Source organism: Ostrea edulis, chromosome 7 (genome assembly GCF_947568905.1).
Source record: "Ostrea edulis chromosome 7, xbOstEdul1.1, whole genome shotgun sequence".
In the NCBI taxonomy this organism is placed as follows: Eukaryota; Metazoa; Mollusca; class Bivalvia; order Ostreida; family Ostreidae; genus Ostrea; species Ostrea edulis.
The window spans coordinates 82859034-82875415 of NC_079170.1; the positions used below are offsets into that span (position 1 = coordinate 82859034).

The following is a 16382-nucleotide window of genomic DNA, read 5'->3' on the forward strand; positions in this document are numbered from 1 at the left end:
CACCCCCCCCCCCCCCCCAAACCCACAAGGTTTGAAATCCCCACAGGAGAAATGTTTTGTGAGTTAGTGAGCTAATGGGTACCTGTAAAGTCCGAAACGAAACCTACCGAAACGAAAACAGATTGTATAACCGAACTCTTTTAATTATAATAATTAAAAATCAGTACATCCACCCAGGGGTACATGAGCCGAGTTGCATGGGATACATTGTAAAGCCAGGAATGATGTGGCATATTTATAATTGTGAAGAAGTAATTTCAGTTTTAAACTTTTCGAGTTACTGTCCAGAAACCATATTTGTCTGAAGTTTTCAATCTATATTCGGTCTCTGTGACTTTGACCTTTGTTCTCCAAAATCAATAGGGGTTTTCCTTACCTGCTACACAACAATATCTGAGTTATCCTCCGGAAACCAAAAATTTTTGGAATTTTAAATCTATTTTCGGTCACTGTGACTTTGACCTTTGACCTATTTTCTCCAAAATCAAGAGGAGTCTTCTTACCTGGTACACAACAATATCGTAAAATATCATTTGATTCGGTTTTAAACTTTCGGAGTTATCATCCGGAAACCAAATTTTTCTGAAATTTTCATTCTATATTCGGTCACTGTGATCTTGACCTTTTTCTCCAACATCAATAGGGGTCTTCCTTACCTGGTACCCAACAATATATCCAAGTTTCATTTGATTCAGATTTAAACTTTCAGAGTTATCATCCGGAAACCAAATTTTTCTGAAATTTTCATTATATATTCGGTCACTGTGACCTTTTCCCTCCAAAATCAATAGGGGTCTTCTTTACCTGGTACCCAACAATATATCAAAGTTTCATTTGATTCGGATTTAAACTTTCGAAGTTCTCATCCGGAAACCAATTGTTGATGCCCAACCGCCCGCCCGCATCACCAAACCAATAGCCGAGTTCAACTTCGTTGCAACTCAGCTAAAAATGGTGTCTTAGACCCCTGTGACAGTTACCACATATAAATAAAATTCGCCTCCCCTTTGATGTAGGCTTTCGGCTTGACTGTTACCAAGTTTTAAAAGTTGGAAGGGGGGAGTAAGCACAAAGTACATATTCGTAGTTGATTAAATGACATGTACAATTAGTTTCGGATCCATACATTTCAGAACCTGGGTTACAGTCTCAGAGATCTGGAGAAACACACTTTACGAGGGGTGGGGTCGCCGACGTTGTATCCGCTTTTGGGCATAGATACATTGTTTGAAGAAGCTGGTGTCTGAGAAAATTGAAAGCAGGAAGAGCTCTTAACTTCTAATTTTATCTCTAACTGCTGAGGTGCGAGTACTTTCAATAATGGAAAAACTCTATACATTTGGGGTGTTGCTAAGACGGGGAATTGAAAACGGAACGAAAAACCGATTTTTTTTAATGCAATAATATTAGGAGGAGGTCGGCATTTTGTAAACTGAAAAGGCTTATGAACAAGGAAATTTTAAGCAGAAATCACAAAGAGAACGGGAGGACATATGATATTCAGAATCCACCGTTTGATATACTACATACAAATACACAATATCCACATGTATACATATATTTGTCTTTAGAGCAAAAAATACTGAAACATGTATTTAAGCCCAAAAGCGGATCCAATGCCGACGACCCCATCCCTCGTTTAGTGTGTTTCCCCAGACCTCTGACCTATGAGACTGTAACCTTCCGTTCTGAAATTTATGGATCCGAAGCTAATTGCACATGGTATTTATGTACTTTGTGCTTACCTCCCCCCTTCCAACTTTTAAAACTTTGTATCAGTCAAGCCGAAAGCCTACATCAAAGGGTAGGTGAATTTTATTTATATGTGTAAACTTTAACAGGGGCCTAAGATACCATTTTTAATTATCATAATTAAGAGTTCGATTATACAATGTTTCGGTGGGTTTCGTTTCGGTAGATTTTGTTTCGTTTAGCACTTTACAGGTACCCGTGAGCTAATACCTGTGCTAGGTTCCAAGTCAACAATTGCGTTGAAAGTTGATGTATTTGGAGTGGTGTTGTTCACACTCTCTTACGGTTGAGGGGCTGTATCTACAATAATTGCAAAATCATGTTATCAAGTAAAACAAGATGTGTTTGTGAAACACAAATGCCCCCGATAATGGCCAATCCGAAGATGGCCAAGGTCACAAGGGCAAATATCTTGGTACCAGTAGAAAGATCTTGTCAAAAGAAATGCTCATGTACATTATGAAAGCTCTAATATTTACCATTAAGAAGTTATGACCAATGCAAAAAAAAAATTAAAGTAGGTAAAATGTCAAGGTCAAAAGGTTCAATACCAATGGAAAGATCTTGTAACAAGGAATACTCATGTGAAATATCAAAGCTCTATCTCTTACTGTTCAAAAGTTATTAGCAAGGTTAAAGTTTTCAAAAAGTAGGTCAAACTCCAAGGTCAAGGTCACAAGGTCAGAAATGTTGGTACCCACGGAAAGGTCTTGTCACAAGGAATACTCATGTGAAATATCAAAGCTCTATCACTTACTGTTCAAAAGGTATTAGCAAGGTTAAAGTTTTCAAAATGTAGGTCAAATTCCATGGTCACGGGATCAAAAATGTTGGTACCCACGGAAAGGTCTTGTCACAAGGAATACTCATGTGAAATATCAAAGCCCTATCACTTACTGTTCAAAAATTATTTGCAAGGTTAAAGTTTTCAAAAAGTAGGTCAAACGTCAAGGTCACGGGGTCAAAAATGTTGGTACCCATGGAAAGGTCTTGTCACAAGGAATACTCATGTGAAATATCAAAGCTCTATCACTTATTGTTCAAAAGTTATTAGCAAGGTTAAAGTTTTCAAAAAGTAGGTCAAACGTCAAGGTCATGGGGTCAAAAATGTTGGTACCCACGGAATACTCATGTGAAATATCAAAGCTCTATCTCTTGCTGTTCAAAAGTTATTAGCAAGGTTAAAGTTTTCAAAAAGTAGGTCAAACTCCAAGGTCAAGGTCACGGGATCAAAAATGTTGGTACCCACGGAAAGGTCTTGTCACAAGGAATACTCATGTGAAATATCAAAGCTCTATCACTTACTGTTCAAAAGTTATTAGCAAGGTTAAAGTTTCAGACAGAATGACAGAATTACAAAATGACAGACAGGACAAAAACAATATGCCCCCCGATCGTCGATCTGGGGGCATGATAAAACAAAACTCACTTGAATGATCCACGGAATACCGGGAGTTAATCTAATTACTATCACAATACCTGTCAACGTCTTTCTGGTTTTACAAGATTCTAGTAATTAAAACGGTGAAAGTATTCGCATAAAATAAGCTAACAACTTCAGGAACAAAAATATATGTAAATACATCAATACTTAAAAGATGTAAAAGTCTTTCTTGACCGAAGAAGCATTGAGTTGTTTTTAATCAAATATGTTTGAGTTTGATTACACTAGGAATCAGTGGCGGATCCAGAAATATTACAGCAAGATGTTTATTTGTCCTGCATTTTCCTCATATTTCATTAAACCGGTTCTTAATTTTAGTCTATTATTATTATTATTATCCATGAAAAAGACAATTTTACACATGGAATAAATTTGCAAATTTTAAGACGTTGTGAGAGTAAGAAGCGATAAATCTGGGTAGAAATTGTTTGTAGCGAGCTTTTGCCATGTGAAATCAAGTATTAGACTTATGCCAATGGGACAGTAGCAAGACACTCTTGCATATATTTTAGGACGATATTGTTTCCTATTAAGCTGACAATATTTTAAATTCGCGGTACCATAGGACAGGAGTATATTTGTGCCGTCCCGGCAAGAGTTATCTTTTGACGTCTCTTATATTGAGTTATCTCTCTTTGGATATTGTTTAGTTATGAACCGCCATATTTTTTGGTTACATGTTTTTCTGACCTCGTGTTCAATATCGCAAATTGTGGCCCATCACAGTGTAAGTATTTGAATATTCTGTTTTATCTAGTCATAGTATTAACTGGAAAGTTTGTATTGTACATTTTGTATGTAGTAGCTTATCTAGGTGGACTATTAAGTGACCGTGCTGAATGTACGATGTACCACGTGTTTCACATATTGAACGTTTGCTATCATTTTGTAAAATGAGTAGTTATGTGATGCAATAATTATTTTCTATGAGTTTGGTATTGTGTTCTGCACTGTAATCAAAGACAATAGTATAAATTTTGGAATTGCTAGTAAAATAGAATGTGGCCTTGTTCAAAATTTAAAACTATGGAAAACAGTTTGTGCCATAATTCATTCTTTAATTATGTTGTGTGTCTATTTATGGAACGCATGTTTAGACATCAATTGTAATTGAACTTTTTGTATCTTTTACAGCTTTTTACCATCAACATCATTGTGTTATCATAATAAATTCAACTGAAACACTTTGATCTGGTTAACTTACTGACGTTGGGGCAGTACAGTAAAAAGACTACATCAAGCCTTTTGTGAAAGTCGTCACTACAGACACGGACATCCTCGGTCATCGTCTAATGTGATCTGAACATCGAAATGAGTAAAGAGAAACCTACCGACATCCTTCACGACACTGTGGACGAAGAAGAGACATCAATACGCAAAGTCGTTCTTACTGAAAAAGGTCTCGAACAGTTTGAACAAGCTGTTGAGAAATATACACAGCGGATAGAGAAAGTATGGACTGTTGTTGATATTAACCTCAAAGGTGTAGACAAGACACCTAATGATTTAAATGCACTTCTATCCCTGAAGCAGGACATTTCAAAACATGTGGAACAGTTGGAGAACGAGTGCCATTCTTATATGGAATTCCTAAACCGTCACAATTCCGATGTTTGTGAAGAAAAGAGAAATCACTTCAATGTGACTTTACGAAATTACAGAGTGCAAGTTGACTCTGCCATGAAAAGATTATGCATGCTAATTCAGAATAAGCAAGACACCTTGTCTACTGTGTCTTCTAGGCGCTCAAGAACTTCTAGAAATTCGCGGATTAGCCAAATTTCTTCTGCCACAGTAAAGCGAGCCAAGGCTGAAGCTCTAAAGGTCTCTATACAATTTGCAGAAGACGAAGCACAGCTAAAGAAAAAACAAGCAGAACTCGAGTTTCAACGTGCAATAACACTAAAGCAAACAGCAGAGATAAGTGCAGAAATGGATTTGCTAAGCGTTAAACGAGAAGCTGCAGTTTTAGATGCAGAAGCAAGTTTCCTCGAAGAAGGAGAACAACGTAGTTCAACACAAAGTGATTTAGACAATCGACAACATAGTTCGACACAGGATGATTTATATAATCTCGGGCAAGAAAACTCTATGAAGCGTACTAGAGAATATGTTGAGAGCACAAGCCGCCCATTAGGCTGTTATGAAAACATTCAACCATTTCCGATGAATATGCACACCACAGTAGCTTCAAATGAACCACATTCGTTTCGAAATACACCTCTTCATCCTCCAATGCCCATCAGCAATGCTCAACTTGCTCAAGAATCAAATGTGCCTGTATACTCACGAACTCCACCGCCAGATTTTGTACAAACACCTTCGGGTCAGACTGCTTCTCAGTGTCTTGCAACAGATTTCACACAATTTCTGTTAAAAAAGGAATTGCTCTTTTCACGTCTGATCCACTTTAATGACAAGCCAGAATTCTATCCTACATGGAAGAATAGCTTCAAATCTATCATGTTTGATCTCAAAGTCACTCCAGCAGAGGAAGTTGATCTTCTTGTTAAATGGACGGGTCCCTTATCTCAGCAGCACATGTTGAGCATCAAGGCTGCCAACTCGAACAACCCAGCTCGCGTACTTACAAGATGCTGGACCCGACTAGAAGAAAGATATGGATGCCCTGAGATGATGGAAGCAACACTGAAGTCAAAGCTAGATACATTTCCTACTATCACTTCTAAGGACATCCATCGTTTATATGATCTGTCTGACATCATCGACGAGATAAATGCAGCCAAGGAAGATAGCAGATACTCTTGTTTGTTGGCTTATTTCGATAGCTCTACGGGTGTGATTCCTATAGTGAGAAAGCTTCCATTCAGCCTCCAGGAAAAGTGGACAAATGTAGCGGTGAAATACATGAAGGATCATTGTGTATCATTCCCACCTTTTACAGTCTTCGCAGACTTTATTCGGGAGCAGAGTCGCACAAAGAACAACCCATCATTCACTTACTTTATGGAATCTAAAATAGACAGTCAACAGCATGGCAAACGTGTACGTGAAAGGAATTTACATGTTTCTTCCAAGAAAACGGATATATCTCGGGCGGAGGAAGACAAAGAGGAAAGAAAATGTCCCTTGCACAATACATTTCACTCCCTTAATAAATGCAAGGGCTTCGCGATGAAATCCCTGGAAGAAAGAAGGAAGTTCTTAAAGGACAAAAACATTTGTTTTAGATGTTGTGAATCACGATCACATAAACAAAGAGACTGTTCAGTCCCTGTGAAGTGTGACGAATGTGACAGTGCATCTCATCCCACAGCACTCCATTGTCATGCCGCAAAGAACCGATTAGAACGAAGGCATGATGGCGGGGAGAAGCATGACTCTAAGGAAACTTCAGATGTGAAAGTTGCTTGCACTGAAATTTGTGGAAGGAACTTTGGTGGCAAGTCTTGTGCTAAAACCTTACTTGTTCGAGTATTCCCAAAAGAACAACCCCAGCATGCAAAACTGATGTATGCAGTCATTGATGATCAATCGAACCGTTCTCTTGTCAGTCCCGAGTTCTTTGAGCTGTTTAACATACAGAGTGACTCTACTTCATACATGCTCTCATCATGTGGTGGAACTATTCAGACATCGGGAAGGAAAGCAGAAGGTTTTGTTGTTGAGTCATACGACAGTAGCTGTAAGATGAATCTACCGACTTTGATCGAATGCAGTCAGGTTCCAAATGTACGCGATGAGATTCCCACACAGGACATTGCGTTGCATTACAGCCATCTTCGTGATGTAGCAAGATTCATTCCTCCACTCGATCATGATGCGGACATTATTTTGCTCCTTGGAAGAGACATTATCCAGGCTCACCATGTCCTTGATCAACGCATTGGTTATGGTAACCAACCTTACGCACAGAAACTTCATCTTGGGTGGGCCATAATAGGTGAAACTTGTTTAGGCAAGACTCATGCGCCAGCAGTGGTCAACACATACAAAACCCACTTACTAGGATCCGGTCGTGTATCATTATTTCCTCCCTGTACAAATGAGTTCAGGATTTGTGAGGATTCTAACCGACATTATGGTTTCAGCAACAGAAACGCAGCAACACATCTTAACAATGAAGACTTTGGCAAGAATGTTTTTCAGAGGACAAAGGACGATGAAAAACCAGGCATGTCTGTAGATGATCGTGAATTCCTTCAAATCATGCACGAAAGCCTTCAGAAGGACAACACTGGAAACTGGGTTGCCCCTCTACCCTTTCGCCAACAACGATTGAAACTTCCGAACAACAGATCACTCGCTCTTAGAAGAGCCAATGCATTAGATGTCAATCTTCAGAAAAATCCAATTAAGAAAGAACATTTTCTTGCATTCATGGACGGAATCTTGAAAAATGGCCATGCAGAGGTTGCACCACCAATATCAGAACAAGAAGAATGTTGGTTTCTTCCCATATTTGGCATATATCACCCCAAAAAGCCTGATCAACTACGAGCCGTGTTTGACTCTTCAGCTAAATATGGAGGATTATCTTTAAATGATGTTCTTCTAACTGGGCCAGATCTTACCAATAGTCTGCTAGGAGTCTTGTTGAGATTTCGCAAGGAATCAGTCGCAATCATGGGCGACATCCAGCAGATGTTTTACTGCTTTAAGGTACGCGAGGACCATCGAAACTTCCTAAGGTTCTTTTGGTATGAAGAGAATGATCCAAACAGAACAATGATAGAATTCAGAATGACTGTTCATGTGTTCGGAAATAGCCCGTCACCGTCAATTGCCACTTATGGTCTTCGCAAGACAGCAACAGTTGCTGAACCAGAATTTGGGAAGGATGTAACTGACTTTGTAGAGAACAATTTCTACGTCGATGATGGTCTGTTATCTCTTCCTACTGTCCCACAAGCTATTGACCTGATGAAGCGAACACAACAAGCTCTCCAGTCACAAGGCAACTTGCGATTACATAAGATAGCCTCTAACCACAAAGACGTGCTGAACGCCTTTCCAGCAGATGATTTAGCTAAAGGTATGAAGGAACTTGAATTTGGAAAGGACTCTCTTCCGAACCAACGTAGTCTAGGACTCAACTGGAACTTGGAATCTGATGTATTTTTCTTTCAAGTCGCTACGGGAGACAAACCTTACACGAAAAGAGGAGTATTGTCTACGATAAACAGCATATTCGACCCCATTGGGTTTCTTGCTCCTGTTGTGCTTGAAGGAAAGAGTCTCCTGAGACACCTGGTATGTGGCGCGGTCGACTGGGATGGAACGTTACCAGCAGAACAGATGGGTGACTGGAAACGCTGGAAGGAGTCATTAGTTCATCTAGAGGATATCAAAATACCACGTACATACCTACCTGGTTCCCTGTCAAACTGTAAAGAGAAATCGGTTCATATCTTCTGTGATGCGTCTGAACTTGCAATTGCCGCAGTTGGCTACCTGAAGACAACTTCTCAGAAAGATGAATGCAACGTCGGTTTCGTCATGGGAAGAGGAAAACTCGCTCCACCTCATGGACACACAATTCCGCGACTGGAATTGTGTGCAGCGGTATTGGCTGTGGAACTAGCTTGTTCCATCTCAGATCACCTTTCGATTCCGATTGATGAATTCAGTATGTATTCTGACAGTCGTGTGGTCCTTGGATACATTTACAACACATCAAGACGATTTTACACTTACGTAACCAATCGTGTGTCATTCATTCAGAAAATGACTAAACCGGTCCAGTGGTCATTTGTTCCAACGGAAAGGAATCCTGCAGATCAGGCTACTCGTGCTTTACCAGCACAAGACTTGAAAGATAGCGCTTGGATAAAAGGACCAGCTTATCTTATAGAACAAACCCAACCCATCAATGAAACATTTGAAATCATTGACCCGGACAACGACAAGGAAGTGAGATCAGTTGTCATCTCCAATAAAACATGTGTGACCGCTCCGTCATTGGGATCTGACAGATTCTCTAGATTCTCAACTTGGAAGAATCTCACAGAGACTTTCTCTTTGCTGAAACACATTGCAGAGTCATTCCATCGCAACAGTGATTGTGCGGGGTGGCATGTGTGTTCCAAATCCAAAACTGTTGATGCCTTTCAGCAAGCAGAGTTGATGATCATCAAGGCAGTTCAACGAGAGTTTTACTTTGAAGAATATGAATCTCTAGTTCATGGCGAACCTTTACTGAAGTCAAGTACCTTACTGTCTCTTGATGTTTTCCTTGACGACGAAGACGTACTGAGAGTTGGAGGAAGGTTGAACAGGAGCAAGATTCCTCGCGATGTCAGAAACCCAGTCATCATTCCAGGCCGACATCACATCGCTCTGCTTCTTGTCAGACATTTCCATTCTCTTGCCAAACATCAGGGTAGACACATAACCTCTGGAACTATACGAAACGCCGGGTTTTGGATCATTGGAGGCAAACGTTTGATCTCGTCTGTCATCCATAAGTGCGTTAAGTGTAGGAAACTACGTGGACAGATGGAGCACCAGAAGATGGCTGATCTGCCACCCGAACGTGTAGAGCCAAGCCCTCCGTTCACTTATGTAGGCCTTGACACTTTCGGTCCTTGGGAAGTGGTCACTCGGAGAACAAGAGGTGGAGCTGCACGTGCAAAACGTTGGGCCATACTCTTTACCTGTCTGGCAACTAGAGGTATCCATATCGAGGTGGTAGAAGACATGAGTTCATCTGCATTTATTAATGCATTCAAGCGTTTCGTTGCCATCCGTGGCAAGGTTGTACAAGTTCGTTCGGATAGGGGAACAAATTTTGTGGGTGCAACAGAAGATCTCCAAATCGATACCATAAACGTGGAAGATGGACCTGTGAAGAACTTCTTGTATAACAATGGAACAACTTGGCTATTCAACCCACCACATTCCTCCCACATGGGAGGTGTGTGGGAGCGCTTGATTGGGGTAACGAGAAGGATTCTTGATGCAATGCTATCAGAGATACTCCCTGGTTCCTTGACACATGAGGTTCTTACAACATTTCTTGCAGAGGCATCTGCAATAGTGAACTCACGACCTCTCGTATCGTTATCGACCGACCCTGAAAACCCTCTACCTTTGAGTCCATCCATGATGCTTACTCAAAAACCAGCCATGACGAGTATCAGTTTGCCAACAGTAGATGAGAAGAACATGTACCGTGCACAATGGAAACGTGTCCAACACCTCGCTGAAGTGTTCTGGAGAAGATGGAAATCACAATACCTAGACACTCTACAGAGTTATCGAAAATGGAAATACGATCGGTGTAACCTTTCAGAGGGAGATGTGGTTCTGATGAGAGACAATTCAGTTGCACGCAACTATTGGCCAATGGGTATCATCACCAAAGTCTTCCCTAGTAGTGATGGCAAGGTTAGGAAGGTAGAGGTCCGAGTAGTGTATCGTGAAGGTGGATCATCGGTGTTCACGCGTCCTGTGACCGAAGTCGTGCTTTTGTTGTCTGACGATTAGGCCAACTCAATTCTTACATGTATCTTCACATTTTATGACTGTGACTGTGTAGTTGAAATAGCAATTTAGAAGTGATGTCAAATAACATCAGGCGAGGAGTGTGCCGTCCCGGCAAGAGTTATCTTTTGACGTCTCTTATATTGAGTTATCTCTCTTTGGATATTGTTTAGTTATGAACCGCCATATTTTTTGGTTACATGTTTTTCTGACCTCGTGTTCAATATCGCAAATTGTGGCCCATCACAGTGTAAGTATTTGAATATTCTGTTTTATCTAGTCATAGTATTAACTGGAAAGTTTGTATTGTACATTTTGTATGTAGTAGCTTATCTAGGTGGACTATTAAGTGACCGTGCTGAATGTACGATGTACCACGTGTTTCACATATTGAACGTTTGCTATCATTTTGTAAAATGAGTAGTTATGTGATGCAATAATTATTTTCTATGAGTTTGGTATTGTGTTCTGCACTGTAATCAAAGACAATAGTATAAATTTTGGAATTGCTAGTAAAATAGAATGTGGCCTTGTTCAAAATTTAAAACTATGGAAAACAGTTTGTGCCATAATTCATTCTTTAATTATGTTGTGTGTCTATTTATGGAACGCATGTTTAGACATCAATTGTAATTGAACTTTTTGTATCTTTTACAGCTTTTTACCATCAACATCATTGTGTTATCATAATAAATTCAACTGAAACACTTTGATCTGGTTAACTTACTGACGTTGGGGCAGTACAATATTTAAAATGTTGACCAACATACCAAATTTACCATTTCCATTTCGGAACTCCTCGGTATTGCTGTGCATGACGAACCCGATTGTATTACAAATTCTTAAGGTGGTGGATCCAACATACAATATTAGGTGGTGGATCCAACATACAATATTAAATATACATGTATATGGGTTTTTGAAATACAATCACTTACCACATAGTGTCTGGTCCTCTGACGAATGCACTTGCAGTGTATGTACATCACCGTTGACGTACACGCGATTCACTCTACACGATGTAATTCAACACATCCTTATTGGTTTTGGCTGCATCCACAATGCATGGTGGCCATGGCACATTACATTATTTAACATTTCTGCTGCTGCTGTGTCCGCAAACACTTGAACAATAACAAAATAAAATATAATAGTCGAGATGGCGAAGTTTTCATGATTCAAGTCAGTCACAGTCTTTGATCAGGTAACTTGCACGAAATCCCTCATCAGCATAAGGGTATCTTTATTGCTCATAACGACAGACGTACGAATATTGTGTTGACATTATAATGCAATATTTTCAACACACACTAGTTATTGTTCTACAAAAAATGATTATCGTCACCTAGATAAACTATGTGATCGGTCGGTGCACCTGACCTAAAAAGTGTAAAAACTAGCGCAACTTGACACCTCCACAAACATGCGAATCGCACCCCTGGAATTTTTTTTCAATTTGGATCATGACTCACAAGTTGCCATGTAGAGTCGTGTTAATGCTTACTACACAGTTATTAATATAAAATAATTAAAATTTTTAAAAAAAAAAGTGAAAAAAAAAGATTCAGACTGGTCATTTTTAAACTTTGTCAATATATACATACTGTTGAGTTTATCATTTAAGTTCTGTCAAAATAGTGACATGTAAAAAAAAAAATCATTGCAGGGTTGAATAAGAAAAATATTGTAATAAGTTACACGAACTCGTCATACCGTGTATAATTTATTACTGTTATCTAATGAAGTGAAATAGATCTTCTTCTTTTTATGTTACAAGTCCATACCACAGGCAGAGACAATTTTGTTTTTTAAAGATTGTTTGGGGTTTTTTTTTTCCCTGACTGGCGGGTAGGTTTCAACAATTTTTGAACTGACGCCAAACTGAGAAAAAACAAGAAATGGCATAATTTGAGTTGTCTTTCTTGTCAGTAAAATGAAATTTTGTCTCTCCAGGGATGACAAATTTGCCGTTACATCTTCCCCCCTGAAGATCCTTCCACGATTTTGAGGAAGAGTGGATAAGGCTTGGAGAGGAATCATATGTGGGAGTCTTTGATTCAGGGTAAATTGATTTTAAATAGCTTATTCTTATTTAAAGCTTGTATATGAAAAAAGCCGTTAAATTAAGGTAAACAAATATTACAATATTTTGTTAAAAAACATTTTATGCTACAGCAATTCTCCTAAGGACCCCTACGTGCTTGAAAAGGTTCCCACTGGGGGTGTCAAAAGGAAATTAAGTGAGACAGAGGACTCACTCATTTTGACGCGAAGGTAAATTTTCTTAATGTGTACCATTTAATTAAGTGTGTGTGAGAATTATTTAGATTTAAAACAGAATTTCTTCCCTAAAGAGCACTCGCCCTTCTTTTTTATCTCCCTGATAATGGTATTTTTCTTTTTAGAAAAATGAGTAAGAGTATGGGAACGTAATTTACTCAGCAAAAAAATGAAGAAGACGAGATTTTACAGAACTTTCGGTGAGAAGTAATTCATGTATGTTGAATTGAATGGTTGAATGAAATGTTTTATTAAAGCCTTTGTCGGAACATAAATTATCATTTATGATTACTTTTACAATTTGAAGTCATTTTTGAAACTAAAAGAAGTAAGTATCTTATAGTTTACTTGTGTAAACCAGACCTGCAGATGGAGTAGCATTTAAAATGATTTTTTCAAGACATTTTTGTTTTTACATTTATTCCCAAATTTATTTTGTTGTGTTCATTATTACAGGAAGGAAAATCCTGGCAAATATCAACCATTAGAAAGAAGGACGTTTACGTTGGGATGTAGCTCATCTTCACCAATCTGTATCCCATCCAGTCCCACATTGCCAATCAGCGCATCGTTTGCTGTTCCATCATGTCCGACACCCGAGTATAATCCGTCATCGCCGATGAGTATCTCATCCAATCCCACATTGCCAATCAACGTATCGTGTGCTGTTCCATCATGTCCGACACCCGAGTATAGTCCATCATCGCCGATGTGTATCTTATACAGTCCCGCATTACCCATCAACGTATCGTGTGCTGTTCCATCATGTCCGACACCCGAGTCCGCGTTGGAATTTCCTCCTAAACCACCAATACTCAACCTTCCGGCACCTGATCACACGTTAACACCCCCCAGAAATACATCTGTACCACCAGCAGTCCTATCTGGGAACCCCGCTACTTCTACTCAAACCTTGAGGCAGTATCCGCTTAAAGAGGAGCTAAGTACATGTTTGGCATTATCAAAAGTATTAAAGACAGCACTGATTATTAAACATAGAGACTTGAGCAAGTCTAGAGACAATCCCACAGAGGAAAATCCAATGATATAGATCGTGGAAAGAAATGGGTGATCCTAGACGGCTTTATGGGATGGACTGTGACGTCATTGACCCCAAAGAGACCCCAAACTACTACCCTTACTACTCATAGGCCTAAATTATGCAGCCCTTCACCCGCAGTGATGGGGTCAAGAGGGGCGTTAAACAATATTCAATCCATCAATCATATGCGATATAGAAAAAACTCTGCCACAACAATGGTCGAAGTTTCAAATCGATCACAGGTTTTCGACGCATTTCGCTGGAAGATATAAATAATGATTTGCTGTTATTTTATTTTTAATTTAATTAAGAACCTTTGGAGCCAATATCTAATTACTAATGTAGGGAGTCAATATCTAATTACTAATGTAGTAATATTTAATTTCAACATGCATCATATATGTACATACATGCATGTACGTTAAAATTGATGTAAGAAAACTGCTAAAAAACGCACAAACACGTCAATATTATTAGCAATAAGTTTTATGCATTATATTTTATGTATTTGCATTAAAGAATATATTAGAATTTAGCGAAAAAGTAAGAGACATCCCAATCATCTAGCTCTCGAGATATAACATATCAGTAGCCATTTGTACCGAAAATGAACGAATTTTGGGCCGATTTTTGTAAAAAGAAAATAAATTCCAGTTATTAAAGGTCTATGCGTGTCTTTCATTTTATTTTATTTTTAAATTCAATTTATTCTTAAATAATCTTTCTTTGAAAAGACAGGACGTCCAAACATATTTCCGTGACCTTTAAAAATGAAAGTAGAATAATTTCCATTCATCATGCAGTGGATTTTTGATCCGCCTCCGTGACTCCAAAGGCAGATATCATCTGCATTTATTAGGTGCAGATTTTTAAAGGTTTATGAGGTTAAATGATGGAACAGTTTGCTTCAGTTCTATAACATGCAAAATATTGACTTTGCGTAAAGAAAACGACCGATTTCCGCATTTATTCTTTTTTAAAATTCATATTGTTTGCAGTCAACAGCCGACACCATATTGATAATGAAAGAAGAATATCAATGGATAATTAAACATGCAAAATATAAATCTGGTTGTTGCACGCAAAAGTTTTTTTCCAGTTCTATAACATGCAAAATATTGACTTTGCATATCGAAAACAGCCGATTTCGAATTCATTGTATTTTAAAATTCATATTGTTTGCAGCCAACAACCGACACCATATTGATAATGAAAGAAGAATATTAATGGATAATTAAACCTGCAAAATATAAAACTGGTTGTTGCATGCAAAAGTATTTGTTTTTGCTAAAGTTTATTCATAATTTATTTCAAATCAACAGATTCCGCTAAACAGTTCATCTTTAGCGTATATTCACCACGTCATGATAAAATATTACGTCATTTTCATGTAAGTGGGATTAGAAGAACATCCTAGTTGTGTAAATAAAACGAATAATTAAGCATAGTATGAAAGTTGAAAAAATGCAACAACAAAAAAGATATCGGCGGTATATAGCCAATAACGTCCCTTGTCCTTTACGATGATCAGGTCTTCCAACAGTCTATTGGAATCCCCATGGGCATGAATTGTGTTCCTTTGTTAGCTGACCTGGTTTTATATTCCTATGAAACATATTTTATTAAAAAAAAACTTCTTCTACCTTAATGTGACATTAGTTAATGGATTAATTAAATACCGTTATATAAAATTTTTGTTAAAATTACATTAGTTAATGTGACATTAGATATTGAAACTTTCATTAAACCAACATTGCTAATTAGAACCAATCCCATAATGCATTGCAATGTTTACTTCTTGTTTATTACATCGTCTGCTTTATTTTTTATACGCGCGTTCTTAGTAACAACAACACAGTCTTTGATGAATTGTATGACGATCAAATAATAAAAAATTCAGGCATCAAGTTGAAAACTTAGACAGCATACCCATTCAGGGATATAACGATTTTTATCGAAATAATTTCGTTGATATATTTCGTTATTTATTCGGGTTTTTTCAAACCATTCCAATCCGATTCTAGCGTTAATTTCACAAGAGCCGAGCTTTTACTTTCATAGAGGGTCTTCAGTCTGGCAGATCTTTATTGTTGCGTTATCTGATTCTCTTGTGTAATCTTTCTAAAGAGGATGTACACTTCAGATAAGCATGCTATCCTGAATAATTAAAATTCAAATTGATTATTTATATTAATGATTCATTCTATTAACATTTCGGTTGAGCATCACTGAAGAGACATTATTTGTCGAAATGCGCATCTGGTGCATCAAAATTGGTACCGTATAAGTTTTACATTAACTTATATCAACACTAGTTTTTTTTACCATGAAATAATAAAGGTTGACATTTCTGTCCATTATCTTCGTTTTTAAAAGCATAAATTTTGAAAATCGCTTCCACATGTTTTCCTTCATCGC

At 38.1% G+C, this 16382-nt stretch overlaps 1 protein-coding gene and 1 long non-coding RNA gene across 2 annotated transcripts; both read left to right on the plus strand.

Moving 5' to 3' along the window:
- Nucleotides 1–4507: 4507 nt before the first annotated feature.
- Nucleotides 4508–10645, plus strand: LOC125660120 (uncharacterized). Its single transcript, XM_048891960.2, has one exon. It carries the CDS (start codon nt 4508–4510, stop codon nt 10643–10645), a length of 6138 nt encoding a protein of 2045 aa, XP_048747917.2.
- A 2429-nt stretch (nt 10646–13074) lies between these two features.
- On the plus strand, nt 13075–14640 carry LOC125654675 (uncharacterized). Its single transcript, XR_008797370.1, has 2 exons — nt 13075–13122; nt 13379–14640. It is a non-coding gene; the product is annotated as an uncharacterized LOC125654675 (long non-coding RNA).
- The last annotated feature ends 1742 nt before the right edge of the window (nt 14641–16382 follow it).

Excerpts from the sequence above, each read along its gene's own strand:
- LOC125660120 (XM_048891960.2), top strand. The coding sequence starts at position 4,508 with ATGAGTAAAGAGAAACCTACCGACATCCTTCACGACACTGTGGACGAA.